General features: G+C 41.6%; 1 protein-coding gene across 1 annotated transcript; it reads right to left on the bottom strand.

Annotated features, from left to right (window-relative positions):
• Window positions 1–4,154: 4,154 nt before the first annotated feature.
• Window positions 4,155–10,057, bottom strand: LOC131190569 (uncharacterized protein K02A2.6-like; the record flags this gene model as incomplete). Its single annotated transcript, XM_058167906.1, has 3 exons — window positions 10,054–10,057; window positions 4,739–5,208; window positions 4,155–4,622 (listed from the first exon to the last, which is right to left on the bottom strand). Coding segments are annotated over exons 1-3 (942 nt in total), but the record flags the coding sequence as incomplete, so codon positions are not given.
• Window positions 10,058–16,872: the final 6,815 nt, after the last annotated feature.

Genomic DNA, 16,872 nt, shown 5'->3' with positions numbered 1-16,872 from the left:
ATGATAGTCATAGGGTACAAATAAACAACCAGGAAACAATCAATATCAATATAAATTGTAAGGATGCAAGCAACAATTTTACAGTCATACAGTCATAATTGGAAGGAGATGGGTGATGGGAATGATGAGAAGATTAATAGTAGTGCAGACTTTGTAACTAGTTTGACAATGTTGAGGGAATTATTTGTTTAGCAGAGTGATGGCGTTGGGGAAGAAACTGTTCTTGTGTCTAGTTGTTCTGGTGTGCAGTGCTCTATAGCGTCGTTTTGAGGGTAGGAGTTGAAATAGTTTATGTCCAGGATGTGAGAGGTCTGTAAATATTTTCACAGCCCTTTTTTTGGCTCGTGCAGTATATAGGTCCTCAGTGGAAGGCAGGTTGGTAGCAATTGTTTTTTCTCTAGTTCTAATTAATTAATTAATTAAAGCCGAAGACTACTTCAGCTTCAATTGCAACAATACACAAGCACACAATAGATTTAAGCTTAATGTTAACCGTTCCAATCTTGATTGTAGAAAATATGACTTCAGTAACAGAGTTGTTAATACTTGGAATACACTACCTGACTCTGTGGTCTCTTCCCAAAATCCCCAAAGCTTCAACCAAAAACTGTCTACTATTGACCTCACCCCATTCCTAAGAGGTCTGTAAGGGGCGTGCATAAGAGCACCAGCGTGCCTACCATTCCTGTCCTATTGTTTCCTTTCGTTATATCCAATTAATATAGTTATTATATACTCTTGCTTATATATATGCTTATATATTGTTTAGTTATTTCATGCTTATGCTTATACATTGAGGACCTGTATACTGCACGAATCAAGAAGAGGGCCGTGAAAATATTTGCAGATCCCTCGCATCCTGGACATAAACTGTTTCAACTCCTACCCTCAAAACGACGCTATAGAGCACTGCACACCAGAACAACTAGACACAAGAACAGTTTTTTCCCGAAGGCCATCACTCTACTAAACAAATAATTCCCTCAACACTGTCAGACTATTTACTGAATCTGCACTACTATTAATCGTTTCATAGTTCCCATCACCAATCTCTTTCCACTTATGACTGTATGACTATAACTTGTTGCTGGCAATCCTTATGATTTATATTGATATATTGATCATCAATTGTGTTGTAAATGTTGTACCTTGATGAACGTATCTTTTCTTTTATGTACACTGAGAGCATATGCACCAAGACAAATTCCTTGTGTGTCCAATCACACTTGGCCAATAAAATTATATTCTATTCTATTCTATTCTATTCTATATACTGTGTGGAAAATAAATAAATAAATAAATAAATTATCCTCTGAAATCTGTGTCTGTCTTGTTGGGTTGCAGAACCGAACCAGACAGTTATAGAGGTGCAAATGACAGACTCAATAATTCCTCTGTAGAACTGGATCAGCAGCTCCTTGGGCAGTTTGAGCTTCCTGAGTTGGCGCAGAAAGAACAGTCTTTCTTGTGCTTTTTTAATGATGTTTTTGATGTTAGCTGTCCATTTTAGATCTTGCGATATGGTAGAACCTAGAAATTTGTAGGTCTCTACTGTTGATACTATGTTGTCTAGTATTGTGAGAGGTGGATGTTATGGAGAGATGTCATGTATTGATTAAACCATACAATGCCCAGAGTCTCTCTGTGAGGAAGATGGGCAGTTTAGAAGTTTAATATAAATACCTACCTACCTACATATAATTCCACCAAGTCCTAAAATGCTATCCCATTGTGATGGGGCAGTTTCCTGAGAAGAATGAGTGAAAAATGTTAAGACTGTACTCCAAGAGTATATATTCCCACCAGGGAGCATAAAGCAAGCAGACCACTTCTGTATTTCATCAAGAAAATTCACATGGCTAGACAATATTATGTGATCGATGATATAGTGCAGGGTATTGGATCCCTGAGGATTGATGGTATTAAACATGCTACATGAGAATTGGTTCAGCCGGTTGGCTTTTTTAAAATGACGTGGGACAAATTTGTCAAAAGCGGGACTGTCCTGCCAAAAGCGGGACGTCTGGTCAGCTTACTCTTTACTGGCTTTGATGGATTTAAAGCTGGACAATGTACACTGGTAAAGTTTGCCAGTGGTATGTTCTGACAGAGCATGATTTTCTGCAACGTTCTATTAGTAGAGACACCAGTGCAGATTGTTGCAATGCAAACATGGCACTAAGATAGATCAGAGAAAGAAGCTAAGAGAGAGAGACATCCATAGCTTCACCACCCTCTTTTCATAAAAGAGTACACATTTAATCTAACCATAGAAAGTGTTAGCTTTCTATACCCTATACAATTCATACCCTGTATTGTCAATTGTCACGTCCTAATCAGGCAGAATATAAATAAGAGGTAACTCCGGATTGTGAACTGGCTTGACGGAAGAGTGCCTATTGGCTCAGCCAACCTTGCGCTCTTTTTTTAGAGTGCTGAGAACTAGATCAAACTCTTAGTTTTGTTAGTCAGACAAGCAGTTGTGGGTAACAGGCAGGGGTGAAATCCAGCAGGTTCTGACAGTTCTGGGGAACCGGTAATGGGAATTTGGGGTAGTTTGAAGAATCGGCAAATGCCACCTCTGGAATGGCAGATTTTGCAGTATCCTTTCCCTGGAGTGGGGTGGGAATGGGGATTTTGCGGTATCCTTCCTCTGAAGTGGGGTGGGAATGGAGATTTTGCAGTATCCTTCCCCTGCCATGCCCACCAAGCCACATCCATAGAACCGGTAGTAAAAAAAATGAATTTCACCAGTGGTAACAACCTATTAGCCAAAGAGAAACAAAGTTCTGACTTGTGGCCAGCTACATTCAAGAAACTGAGAACTGGGGGAGGGAATGACCATAAAGCAAAATTAAAGAATACTGGTAGAGGCAGAGTTGGATGACATATTGAATAGAATAGCGTAACAGAGTTGGAAAATACCTTGGAGGTCTTCTAGTCCAACCCCCTGCTTAGGCAGGAAACCCTACACTCACTTAAGACAAATGATTATCCAACCTCTTCTTAAAAACTTCCAGTGTTGGAGCATTCACAACTTCTGGAGGCAAGTTATTCCACTGATTAATTGTTCTAACTGTCAGGAAATTTCTCCTTAGTTCTAAGTTGCTTCTCTCCTTGATTAGTTTCCACCCATTGTTCTTGTTCTACCCTCAGGTGCTTTGGAGAATAGCTTGACTCCCTCTTCTTTGTGAACATGGTGATATCAGAATCCCATCACAACATTTTCTATATATGGATGTATATTATTTAACTATCTGGAAACTGCACAGAATTTATTGATTTGTGCTGATACAGTTTTCTAGGTGAATCTTTGCTTTAATTTCAATCAATAGGTGATTCAATCAAATATTCATCAACATGATACATCCCTTCAAAACTTTCCATAGACCTAAGGAGCAAGTGGCCTCCCTGAGGGTTGTTATGTATTTGAGTGAGAAGCTTAGATGTATCATTTCCTTATCAGGTGAACACAAGACTGATTTGGCCATAATTGGAATTGAAGAAAAGCAGAGCCATCTTGCTTTCATTAGGAAAGTCTGTGTTCTTCCACCCAATTGTTTAGCACAGGGGTCTCCAACCTTGGCAACTTTAAGCCTTGTGGACTTCAACTTGGAGACCCCTGATTTAGCAAGCTGGGAAAGTGAGTTTGATCAGTGAACAGAATTGGATGAATTGTGTGTATGTGTATGTGTAAGTCGGGGGATTTGAAACCTCTTCTTCCAGAGATTCCAGTACCGGAAGTGTTATGTTCAGGCAATGAAGAGGCAGGAGACGATACAAGTGACAACAGCTCTTTAGTTTATTGTGATCCCAGCAAAAACCAACAGGCAAAACCCCTCTTTAAATAGTAATTTGGCTGAGGCATCAGCCAATCAGCAACGTGCATTTTCCCGCCCAAATTTCCCTCCTAAAATTCAAATACATTACACTCCGCCCCTCCCAGAACACATTTTACCATATTTACATAATTTTTGCATAACATTTGCATGTCATTTTTCCACGTAGTCACGCAGGTAGACAGGGCGTCTCCTAACTCTTTCTGACCTGCGCAATTCATTCCCTGGGAGTGAGTGGAGCTGGTCGAAGGGACTGTTTGTTCCTCCCAGCTCCTCCTCTGGGCCCTCCAGCCCTGGATTATTGGCAGAGTCGTCCCTGCTGTCCACTGGAGGAGCCGGTTGGCGTCGCTGGACTTCTTCAGACACAGCTAAGTCCTCCGATCGCCTCGGGGTTGAGTTAGCTGTTGGTTCAAATGTTTGGTAGTCAGGGTCTGGCTGTTTGGTTTCTGGATCGTTTTGTATTCTTTTTCGTAATTGATCTATGTGGCGTCTCCACACTCGGCCATCCCCCATGTCCACTAAGTATGACTTTGGGCCCGTCACTCCTACAATCGTTCCCCTTAGCCACGCTGGGCCCTCACTATAGTTATGTGCCCATACCAGGTCACCTGTTGTCATTGTTCTGGTTTTTTCCTTCGTGCTTTGGTACCCATCAGGGGAGTATGTCAGATTTAACTGATCTAGGGGGCACCGGAGTCTTCTACCCATTAATAACTCCGATGGGCTGCGGCCGGTGGTCACACAGGGAGTTCTATGTTGGACTGCCAGGAAGGTATCAGTTTTGGATTGCCAATCTCCTGGGCTAATTCTAGATAGCGCTTCCTTGGCACTGCGTACGAAACGTTCTGAAAGTCCGGGTGGAAAGGTGCCGAGAGGACATGTCGGATGCCCTCTCCTGCCAAGTACCCCTCAAACTGGGTGGCCGTGAATTGTGGGCCGTTATCAGACACTAGAGTGTCGGGCAACCCGTGTGTCACAAATAGATGCCTCAAGACTGTGATTACCGCTTCCGCTGTTGTGGTTTTCATGAGTAAAATTTCTAACCACTTCGAGTAGGCATCTACCACAATTAAGAAGGTCTGCCCATGGAACGGCCCGGCAAAATCTATGTGGATCCTGGACCAAGGACCCTGGGGTTTCTCCCATTCCCTGATGGGAGCTGTTGGGGGTAGTGGCCTTGATTCTTGACATGCCTGGCATTTCCCCACCCGATCGCTAATGTCTTTATCCATTTGTGGCCACCACACATAACTTCTTGCTAGGCTTTTCATCCTCACAATCCCTGGGTGGCCCACATGCAATAGCTCCAACACATGCCCTCGTAATTTTTCTGGAATAACCACTCTATCCCCCCATAACAGACAGCTCCCTTGTACCAACAGTTCCGAACGCTTCTTAGTAAACTCTTTGAAACGATCCCCCGGTGCAGTGGGCCATCCCCTCTGCACCCAACCGATCACAGTCCTTACAATAATATCTTTATAGGATTCCCTAGTCACTTCCGTGGATGTGACTGGGCCAGAGTCCAAAGAGTCAATTAACAAGACAGGTGTCCCTGGGGTCGGGTCTTCAATAGCCTCTGGCAATGGGCATCTACTTAAAGCATCTGCATGTCCCAAATCTTTGCCCGGTTGGTGAGACAGTTGGTATGAATATGCTGCCAGGAAAATAGTCCAATGGGTCAGACTGGGTGATAATGCAACCGGTGTCGGACGGTCCCCTGCCAATAGTCCCAATAAAGGTCTGTGGTCTGTGACTATTTCAAATCGCCGCCCAAACAGGTACTCGTGGAATTTTTTAACCCCCGAGACTATAGCAAGTGCTTCCCAGTCTAGTTGGCTATAGTTCCTTTCTGTTGCGGACATCGTGCGGGAGAAATATGCAATAGGGGCTTCTGAACCATTCGGTAGCTTGTGGCTGATGACAGTCCCTACCCCGTAGGGTGATGCATCACAAACTAGTACTAGTGGCAACGTCCCATTGTACTGGATTAAAAGGCTATCGCTGGACAAAAGTTTCTTAACGCCTTCGAATGCCTTAGCCTCAACCCTGCCCCAAGTCCATACCGATTTTTTCGCTAGCAGTTTATGTAATGGTTCGGCTACCGTTGCCTTATTTTTTAAAAATACCGCATAGAAGTTTACAAGCCCCAAAAATGCTTGTAATTCTGTTTTGTTTTTTGGGGGTGGGGCCTTTCTAATGGCTCGCACTTTGCTCTCAGTTGGGTGGATGCCTTCCTTATCTATCCGGTAACCCAAGAATTCTACAGATTCAACTCCTATCTGACATTTTTTGAGTTTAACCTTAAGCCCTGCAGACCTGAAAATGCCCAAAACCTTCCGCAATTTGACCCCTAATTCTTCCATGTTTTCTGCTGATATCAGTACATCGTCGAAATATGGAACTACTCCCAGTAGACCTTGTAGGAGCCGTTCCATTAGGTTTTGGAATAACCCGGGGGCTACACTAACTCCGAACTGAAGTCGAGTGCATTTAAAAGCGCCCCGGTGCGTGACAATCGTCTGCGCTTCTGCCGTTTCGTTGTCAACTGGTAATTGTTGGTAGGCTTGAGCCAGGTCGAGTTTGGCAAAAACCTGTCCCTGCCCTAACGAGTGCAACAAATGTTGCACTACGGGAACGGGGTAAGCACTCTTTTGCAATGCTTTGTTAAGCGTTGCCTTATAGTCAGCGCAAATACGGACTGATCCGTCCGGTTTGACTGGGGTCACTATTGGTGTCTCCCATTTTGCATGGTCGACGGGGACTAGTATTCCCTGGCTTACTAGTTTGTCTAGTTCCCTGTCAATCTTGGGTTTGAGGGCGAACGGGACCCTCCTAGCTTTTAATCTAATGGGAGCCACCTGGGGGTCCAAATTGAATGAAATGGGGGTCCCCACGTACTTGCCCAGGCTGTCTTGGAAAACGTCCTTGAATTCTCTCAACAATTCGTCCTTCAGGTTGACACCGCTTCTGTGAACCCCGGTTATTCCCATGCCCAAGGCTCGGAACCAGTCCAGACCCAGCAAGCTGGGCAGGTTTCCATCTACGATGGTGATCGGCAGGGTTTTCTTGAATTGTCCATATTTCACTCTGACGGACGTGACTCCTCGAACAGGGATTCGGTTCCCCTGGTAGTCTTGCACTCTCAGCTTTTGGGGTTGCAGCTGGCGTTTCGCGACTTCTGGCAGGTCCCTTGCGATTGTGTCCCAAGACATAATCGTGATTGATGAGCCGGTATCCACCTCCATTTTACACTGCACTCCTTCGATGTATGTCTTGGTGAATATTTTCTTTTCTAGCCATGTCGATGCGTGGCCCACTCGCACAGTGGTCTGATTCAACTTCATGCCTTTTTTGAACTGACCAATCCCTGGCCGCTTCGTGGATCCGGCGCTTTGTTGATTGGCCGGTTTGAATTTTTGGCGGGAAGGTCGGGAAGGTCGACAGGCCTGAGCTATGTGTCCTTTCTTTTCACACCACCGACAAATTGCGTCTTTGAACCTGCAATTCTGTTGTTGGTGTTGGCCTCCGCAACTCACGCACTCGTCCCGGTCGCCTCTCTCCGGCCTCCCGGTGTGGAAAACCTCTTCTTCTTCTTCACCGTCTGATTCGGTCTGGACCCCTTCGCCGTGGACTGGCATTGCTTTTGCCGTGGCATTTGGCGTGTTCGGCTTTTGTAAGGTTTACGCCGCTTTGGTGGACATCTCGTGTGCCCTGGCCTCATCCAGGGCTATCGCCAGGGTTAGGTTGCTTTTCGACAGCAGCCGCCTCTGTAGTCGGATGTCCCTGACCCCACAAATGAGTTGTTCTAATAAAGTGTCCTCCAAGTCTCTATACTCACAGTGGGTTGCGGCTTTCCTTAATGTGGCCATGTACATGCTTATCGATTCGCCCTTTCGCTGAACTCTTTGCCTCAAGTCGAACCGTTGTACAAACTTCGACGGCACTGGTGCGTAGTGTGCTCGTAGCGTCGTCTGTAGCGTTTGCCATGACACCGACTGTACAGGCATTGGTTCCGACAGTGATTCGGCGGTATCGAAGACTTCTGGCCCACAGTGGCTCAGGAAGTAAGCGCGCTTCCGATTATCCGATACTCCTTGCAGTTCGTTAGCTTCGAGGAAACACTCGAAACGAGCCATGTACGATCCCCATTTCTCCTTGGCTGGGTTGAATGGCACTGGAGGCTATAGCTAGACATCGCTATGTATCCGCTCTTGCTACTGGCTGGGTTGAAACTAAGTTGCTCCTTCAGCTCTTTTCCTGGTCTCACTGCCTTCAATATCCCACCTTCGTCGCCAAATGTTATGTTCGGGCAATGAAGAGGCAGGAGACAATACAAGTGACAACAGCTCTTTAGTTTATTGTGTTCCCAGCAAAAACCAACAGGCAAAACCCCTCTTTAAATAGTAATTTGGCTGAGGCATCAGCCAATCAGCAACGTGCATTTTCCCGCCCAAATTTCCCTCCTAAAATTCAAATACATTACAGGAAGAGATTCCAGTACCAGAAAAGCTGTGTCAGAATCATTTGCCCAGACTATAAGGGGCGTGCATAAGAGCACAAACGTGCCTACCGTTCCTGTCCTATTGTTTTTTTTAATATATATATATATGCTTATACTTCCTTATATTTCCTCATATATATGTTTATATACTATATAATCATTTTGTGTAATGCTTGTGTATATTGTTGTGACCAAAAAAAAAAAAAGATGATTGTCCAGCATTGTGTTCTACTGTAGATTCTTGAAGAACAGCAAGCACTTGTTGAGAGATCAGAATAAAATGAAAGAAAAATAGGAGCGAATCAATAAGATTGAAATGTTCATGGTCAGCATATCTATGTACTAGCTTATAAGCCAAAGAAGAAAAGCTGGCAGGTCTGAGTTGCAAAATTGATTGTTTAATTGAAACACCAGTGAAAACCTCTTGCCTTTGGACAGTAACAGCATAGCCATAGAACAAAAATATACACAGAGGATTTTTTCTTACTTTTTAATGTTCCTAAATAAAGTCCAATCCTTTGCCATGCTTGTATGCATATTCACATTTTCTTTCTATCCACAAATAGAATTATACTTACTCTGGGAACTGCACGTAGTTCATTAAATATCCGTAAAATGCTAATGATACTTCTTTTTCTTTTTAAAATACCTGTTTAATGTTTTTCCAGCTCATTTCTCCCTGTTCTCACCCCAAATCTGGTGGGCAGTAATGACATGTTGAAGGCAGAAAATGGGATTATGATGTACAGAGTGAACACTCTTGAAAAATGGGAAACATTAAAAGATTTGCAGATACTTTCCCATTCTCTCCCCTTGCAGGCTTCTACCTAAAATGCATTTCATTCCCATCACATATGATGAACAGTTCTGCAGGCACACACAAGAAATCCAATTCATATCTAGCTCAAATACTTTAGCTAATAGCAGAGAGGAGCAGAAAGGAGCAAGGACAGGTGCTCTATTTTGAAAGAATAGATATGTGATCTGAAATCTCTCTCTCATTCTCTCTCCACTTCCCACAGGGCACCATGCAATTTAAAAAGAAAAGTGATTCTTTCCCCTAAATTTTTTTTTAAAGATAATTTCACAACAGGGGGCTACTGTTTTTGTACAGCATGTTGATTTACAACTGATTGCAATCCCAAATAATGCATAAGCCAAGTTTGCTAGCTTCAGATTAATATAAGTCCTCAAATGATAAATCCAAAGCTATTCCTGTGTGTGTGTATGTCAGAGAGAGAGGGAGGGAGAGAGTGGGAGGGAGCATGGAGGGAGAGCTATCTTCACCCTTGCTTTCCCTTTGGAGAATATAATATAGTCCAGAAAGAATCTATTGCTCTATTGAGAACATTGCATAATTCAAAGCTCAGTAGGATGTATTGCATTTCACAAAAGGAATATTTGGGCAGTACTAGGAAGGATAAATGAAGTTAGGAGGGGACCCTTGATGTTGGTTATTCTGAAAGCTAAGTGGTGCCCCTTTGACAGAGACAGACACCGGAGCTGGATGCCTGCCTGAGACACTAAAAAAAGGAAATTGGTGCTTGATTTGAGGACAGTGGTGTGATGGCTGTTAACACTTTCTTTACATATTTAACTAGCTTGCTATAATATGGGAGGAAACAGGAAATAAAGAGCAGAAGAAGAAAAACATGGCCATATAATTTGTTAAATAAAGGCATGCTGGTTTCAAGTAGCTGAAGTACTTACCCATGCATGCTTTTCAGTGAGAAAATTAGCATGTGAGAGGTTACAAATGGGCTTTATTTCTCCATCTTTTCATAAGATTTTTGTCTCAGCGACCTATTATTGGCTACGGCATAAGATGCTTCTTTTTATGGAATTCTTCTGAAGACCTGTTCCTATAGTATATTTATATGATCTTTAAAAATGCCAATATATCCCGTTATCTTAACTCACAGAATCATCTATTGTAATGTCCTTCCTGTTAAAGACTACTTCAGCTTTAATTGCAATAATACTAGAGCAACTAATAGATTTAAACTTAATGTCAACCGCTTTAATCTAGATTGCAGAAAATATGACTTCTGTAACAGAATCATCAGTGCTTGGAATACTTTACCTGACTCTGTGGTCTCTTCCCATAATCCTAAAAGTTTTATCCAAAAACTTTCTACTATTAACCTCACCCCATTCCTAAGAGGACCATAAGGGGCGTGCATAAGAGCACAAACGTGCCTACCGTTCCTGTCCTATTGTTTTTCTTTTCTTCTTCCTATATATATGCTTATACCTCCTTATATTTACCCCTATATGTGTTTATTTACTATATAATCTTTTTGTATGATACCTACATATATTGTTGTGACAAAATAAAATAAATAAAAAAAATTAAATCTCATGCTGTTCATGACAGCAATAGCACTTAGACCTATGCATTGCTTCACAGTGCTTTTACAGCCCACTCTAAGCAGTTTTACAGAGTCAGCATATTGCCCCCAACAATCTGGGTCCTATGAGATTAACAATAGGAACCCATGCTCTGGTTTCTATATGTCCATGGAACTGCTCTTGGGTGACCACTGGAAGCTTCATGTAGTCCAGACAGCATCTGTTTATATTAATATTAATACATTATATTAATACATTACGCTAGGATGTATGACTGTACTTTGGTTTGGAGGTATACTATGTTTTTAATGACTTTTTAATATTGTACATGGCTGGTTTCATATTTTAACATTGTACTATGCTTTATTTTTTATATTTACTCATAATCAAAAATGTTATGATTGTGGCAATTAATACCTTTGATTCAATTAAAAAAACATTTTGAATGGCCTATTGTAGGAAGTTAGCACCCACCCCTCTCCTAGAAGAATGAAATATTTTAGAAAATATTAAAAAGGGCAGAATATTATATTTCCCTGGATGAGAAATGGAGAAACATGTTCAAAGGACAAAGCAGTTCCCTGCAGCTTCCTGCCTCCCCCCACCTTTGTCAATGGGCCAGAGGCAGAAACTCATTCTCCCCATCTTTGTCAATGGACCATCATCTGCAACACAATAGGACCCATCTAGCAACAGAAACTCACCACATGGCACCTGGGAGGATTACATCAAGGCTAGCTAAGACCCCACCCCCTGGGGGTCTGACAACCAATCAGGATACTTTTCCTGTGCCCCAGGAAGTTCAAAGCTCAGAGAAAGCATAAAACCAAGGGACGCTCAGTATCTCAGCCCTTTTCTGTTCAGGAACTCAAACCATGTGAACCTGTCCACCGTTAAACCATCTTTCCAAGCAATCTCCATGTTTCCAGTGTCTTTATCCCCACTTGGAACTGAACCCAGATGGACATTTCTTCCAACACTATAATTACTTTATTTTTAACCCTTTATCTTAACTGTTTTCTGGCAATTCTGCCACTGGCATCAGAGACAGAGAGACAGGCAGATTTGAATGTTGGGTCAAGCATACCTAATGCTCCCCTAAGCATTTTTTGTTTCTTTTTCTTTTTGTGCCTGGAAAAGATCTTTCCTCCTTAGGGCTTCAATGATCAACCAACCCAATAAATGAAATACAAATTTTATTCTGTGTTTGCATGTTATTCTGCCTTTGATTTCCTGGTTGTAATATAATTTAGAGGGTTTTTTTAAAAAAATGCTACTCTTTATCAAAGCATGGGATTTGGTTCATTAATAAATAAATAATAAACATTGGTTAAAAACAAAAGATGTATGCATGTAAGCATCAGTTTACTGAGTGTGCACCAGTCATGGGATATACTATGCTGGTTTCACAAGACAGAGTGGAGAAATCATTGTCATTTCATGGGAATAAGGTTAGGTCACCATTTTTCGAGCAAGAACAGTTCCTTTTAAACCATCCTCCCTCTGGACTCTACAGTCAGGCTTGAGTTTAATTAGCATAAACAGAATTTAATTAGCATAAACAGAATAAAGTCCTGGATACATTTCTAATAATAGTCACTCTGCTGAAAGATTTATAATGCAAACCATTGATGTTTCCACTCTGTTGCATCATTTGAGAATGCTTGACTCCTGGGTGAGTCAAAATTAAAATAGTCTTATACTTTTGCACACAAATATTAAAATTTAATTGATGCAGGCTGGGAAAAAAATTATTGGAACAGCATAGAAACGTGAAGCAGAAATTGGGTTTTCAAAGCTGTTTGTTTTAGAAAGTGAACTTTTTGATACTTCTGGGGTGGGAAATAGGGCTTAATATATTTTATGCATATTAAAAAGTATGCATTTACTTTCTAAAGAGAAAGAAAAGTTGTTATTCATTAAACTGCATTATTCTCAGAGAACACTTCACACCAACTACTTTTAAACAAATGCAAGCAGGTCAACAGTAATTTCTTCTAAGTCAGAAAGTGTCCAAGCCAAAGTTGCAGAAAAACGTAATATATATCAGGAATATTTAATGCATATATTTATTTATGTTGTGATTTCCCGTATGCTTTTTAGTATTTGACATTTTTTAAAAAGATGTAGAATGAAGACTTGCTTGCTAACTAATAGCGAGCATTTTCAAAACTTATTTTTTCTTCTTCTTCTGTATTTAAATACTTGATCAGGAAGGGAAAAGGAAGCTGGATGCCTTAGTCCAAGTTGCTTCCAACAACCTTATAACTTGGCTCAGCAAGTTGAATGATTTCTTCCAAAAATCAATTTAATGTATTCAAAGTCTAATTTCAACTCATACAGGCAGAGGCCTCTGCAGGATTGAAGACTTTCATCAAAATGTTGAAACAGGGTCTGTTGTAACACAAGTTGTATCCCTTTTGTGTATGTGTGTCACATAAAATATACAGAGAGTATATCAAGATGGCACAGAAGTTGGATTGTGGTAGTTTTGTAGATCCCTTGAGAACCTGCCAACTTCCTCTTAATCCTTCATCTTCTAGCCTCTCTGCAAATTCCACCTCTCTTCTTATGCCAAACCCACCACTTCTCTGGATTCTTTCCATTTCAGTCTAACTATGAGAACTTAGTGAATGTTTTCTTTTCATGAAATGTTTTTATTCATTACCACTGTGAAATAGAAGTAACGCTAGGAAAACTTTCCCGGTTGGGAGTGTGTAAATCTTGTAAGGTAGTACTGACAAGAAGCGTAACTATGATTACAGGTTCCATCTTTATTGTAAGGTTGCATTATCAGATTCTTACAAGTTTGAAAGCCCTTCCTTCACTTATACTCTCTGGGAAACTAAGGAGGGTCCCTTCTGAGATGCTTTTGCCACCCCTCCTCCATCAGACTCAAATTTTATCAGACTGTTGCCTAAAATGTAGCTCTTCCTCCTATCTCCCAAGGACATTTCCTTCCTTCCTTCCTTCCTCACTCTCTTTCTGATATAAAGGAAACAGAAGAAATGGAGAGAGTGACACCTTGATTTTTTCTCAAGCTTGGATTAAAATCAAAGCCAGAAAAGGAGCACTGTAGGCGTAATCCTGGCCTTGTATCTGAACTTTATTTCGGAAGCACAACATTTGGTTCTATCAGTCATCACATATAAAAAAACTGGCTTCAAAGATTGCACTGCCTCTGGATTGCCAATCATTAGTCAACTTTGGGAATTGTCATCCTCATACAGAGAGCCAATTTAGTGTACTGTGATGGTTAAAGGCAGGCTAGAAACCAGGAGAGTGTGAGGTCTAGCACAACACCAGATGAGTGACCTTGGAACATGCGCTCTCTCTCTCAAGACTTGGAAGCAACCAAGGTCAAACCACATTTGAAATCTTGGCAAATCTTGCAGGGACTCATCCAGTCAGTTGCCAGGAGTCAACACTGATTTGAGGGGATAACCCAGGGGTGAAATTCAGCAGGTTCTGGAGAACCGGTAGTGGAAATTTTGAGTAGTTTGGAGAACCGGCAAATACCACTTCTGGCTGGCTCCAGAGTGGGGTGGGAATGGAGATTTTGCAATATCCCTCCCCCAGGAGTGGGAAGGAAATAAAGATTTTGCAGTATCCTTCCCCTGCCATGCCCACCAAGCCATGCCCACAGAACCAGTAGTGAAAAAATTTGAATTTCGCCACTGGGACAACCCCGTCCCAACAGCATATCCCCAGTCCTAATAGAATAGAATTGAATAGAATAGAATTTTTTATTGGCCAAGTGTGATTGGACACACAAGGAATTTGTCTTGGTGCATATGCTCTCAGTGTACATAAAAGAAAAGATACGTTCATCAAGGTACAACATTTACAACACAATTGATGATCAATATATCAATATAAATCATAAGGATTGCCAGCAACAAGTTATAGTCATACAGTCATAAGTGGAAAGAGATTGGCGATGGGAACTATGAAACGATTAATAGTAGTGCAGATTCAGTAAATAGTCTGACAGTGTTGAGGGAATTATTTGTTTAGCAGAGTGATGGCCTTCGGGAAAAAACTGTTCTTGTGTCTAGTTGTTCTGGTGTGCAGTGCTCTATAGCGTCGTTTTGAGGGTAGGAGTTGAGACAGTTTATGTCCAGGATGCGAGGGATCTGCAAATATTTTCACGGCCCTCTTCTTGATTCGTGCAGTATACAGGTCCTCAATGGAAGGCAAGTTGGTAGCAATTATTTTTTCTGCAGTTCTAATTATCCTCTGAAGTCTGTGTTTTTCTTGTTGGGTTGCAGAACCGAACCAGACAGTTATAGAGGTGCAAATGACAGACTCAATAATTCCTCTGTAGAATTGGATCAGCAGCTCCTTGGGCAGTTTGAGCTTACTGAGTTGGTGCAGAAAGAACATTCTTTGTTGTCCTTTTTTAATGATGTTTTTGATGTTAGCTGTCCATTTGAGATCTTGCGATATGATAGAACCCAGAAATTTGAAGGTTTCTACTGTTGATACTGTGTTGTCAAGTATTGTGAGAGGTGGAAGTATGGAAGGGTTTTTCCTAAAGTCTACCACCATTTCTACGGTTTTGAGTGTGTTCAGTTCCAGATTGTTTTGGTTGCACCACAAGGCTAGTCGTTCGACCTCTCGTCTATATGCGGATTCGTCATTGTCTCGAATGAGACTAATCACTGTTGTGTCTAATATGTCTGAAAGGGACAGGGTCTAACGCTTTGGAATAGAATATTGAAGGCACCCTGTTCCTTCCTACTGCAAAGGGAAGACTATATGAACTTCTAAGCGTGGATTGCTAGATGGCATTTCTGCAGCGCTCCAATTCACAGGGAGTGAAGCAGCTGCAGATGGCAGCTACACATTTAACATTCCTAAGTGCTTTTATCATTCCTTGAAAAATGTACAGGAAAAAAACATTGTGAACTGTCTGTCCATATTTAAAGCACAAACCCACATACCCACAAATGACACCTCAAGCAAACAAACTAGCAGTAAAAAAAAAAAAAAAAGAGGAAAATCCACCCTTTCCCCCTCTGTGTAATGTATCAAAGCAATAACGTGTGCTGGAGCGTTGCAGTCGCCTATCAAGAGGTTGATCGGCTTTTATCAGCCTTGGGCAATTCAGCACATGATGGTCTTTAGAATGACATGGAATTTATTAAACTTTTCTACAAACTGACAGGCCCCTGCCTGACTGCAGCTCCTCCTCCCTTCGGTGGGGTTGGGAGAACAAAACCCCGTTTTTTGCAAATCCTGAGTTGTCTTTATTGTTTGTTCTTTTTATTTCACTGGCCACTGGAGTATGTCTCCCAAGGTGTTCGTTTAAAGGATACCACCTCAAAGGCAATGATATATATATATATAATACCCTAGGCAGCCCCACTGTTGCCTGCCTCACACCATAAACCTGCTCAAACAAGCTCCACAGATATGTAACACGCATGCACGTGCTCATAAACAGACCAGGCATGATTGCTGCTGCCTCCCTCCTCCTCCCTTCTGGATCACCTAATTTTTCCTGTGTGTGCTGTCCTGTATAATAAATTTCACATTTCAGACAATAGCCTGTCGCCTCAAGCAGCTGGCCTCCTTCAAAATCCAGCACTGTTGAAAGCATCTGCTTGCTTTGCCTTTTCTTATCAATAGACTGTTGCAGGAAGATCAGCCTACGCCATTATGGGGAAGGAGGCATTGAGGCTTTAAAGGCTGCTCATACAGCACTCTGTGTAAACTGACTGTAACACACACACACACACAGGAACACACAAACAGACAGACATACTGGAATGAAGCCATTTGCCTTTCTTTTTCTTTTACAAACTCTGAATGTACAAATCCCCAAAATATGAGATTTGACGACTCCTTTGTACATTCCTCCCTGCATACATTACGATAAATTGTTTAGGAGCAGTTCTACAGATAGCAGTTCTGTTGGTTTCCAAAGATGCCACATATTAGTAAAGCCTTTAAACTACTATCCATAATACATAAGTAAATGTATGTGCATGCAAGATAACTGATTCCTGATTTATTCTCCTTCGTGCCTTAGAAAAGGTAGTCAAATACATGACAAAATGTTAATTTAAAATAGCCTATGAGCTGTGCTGAATCAGACTCTTCCTTTTACTATTCTCATTCAATGTGATGGAAAAGGAACAAGCTTTGATTTATTTTTCAAAGGTACATACA

This window comes from Ahaetulla prasina, chromosome 2 (assembly GCF_028640845.1).
Source record: "Ahaetulla prasina isolate Xishuangbanna chromosome 2, ASM2864084v1, whole genome shotgun sequence".
NCBI classification, from domain to species: Eukaryota; Metazoa; Chordata; class Lepidosauria; order Squamata; family Colubridae; genus Ahaetulla; species Ahaetulla prasina.
This window is presented reverse-complemented; position numbering and strand designations above follow the sequence as displayed.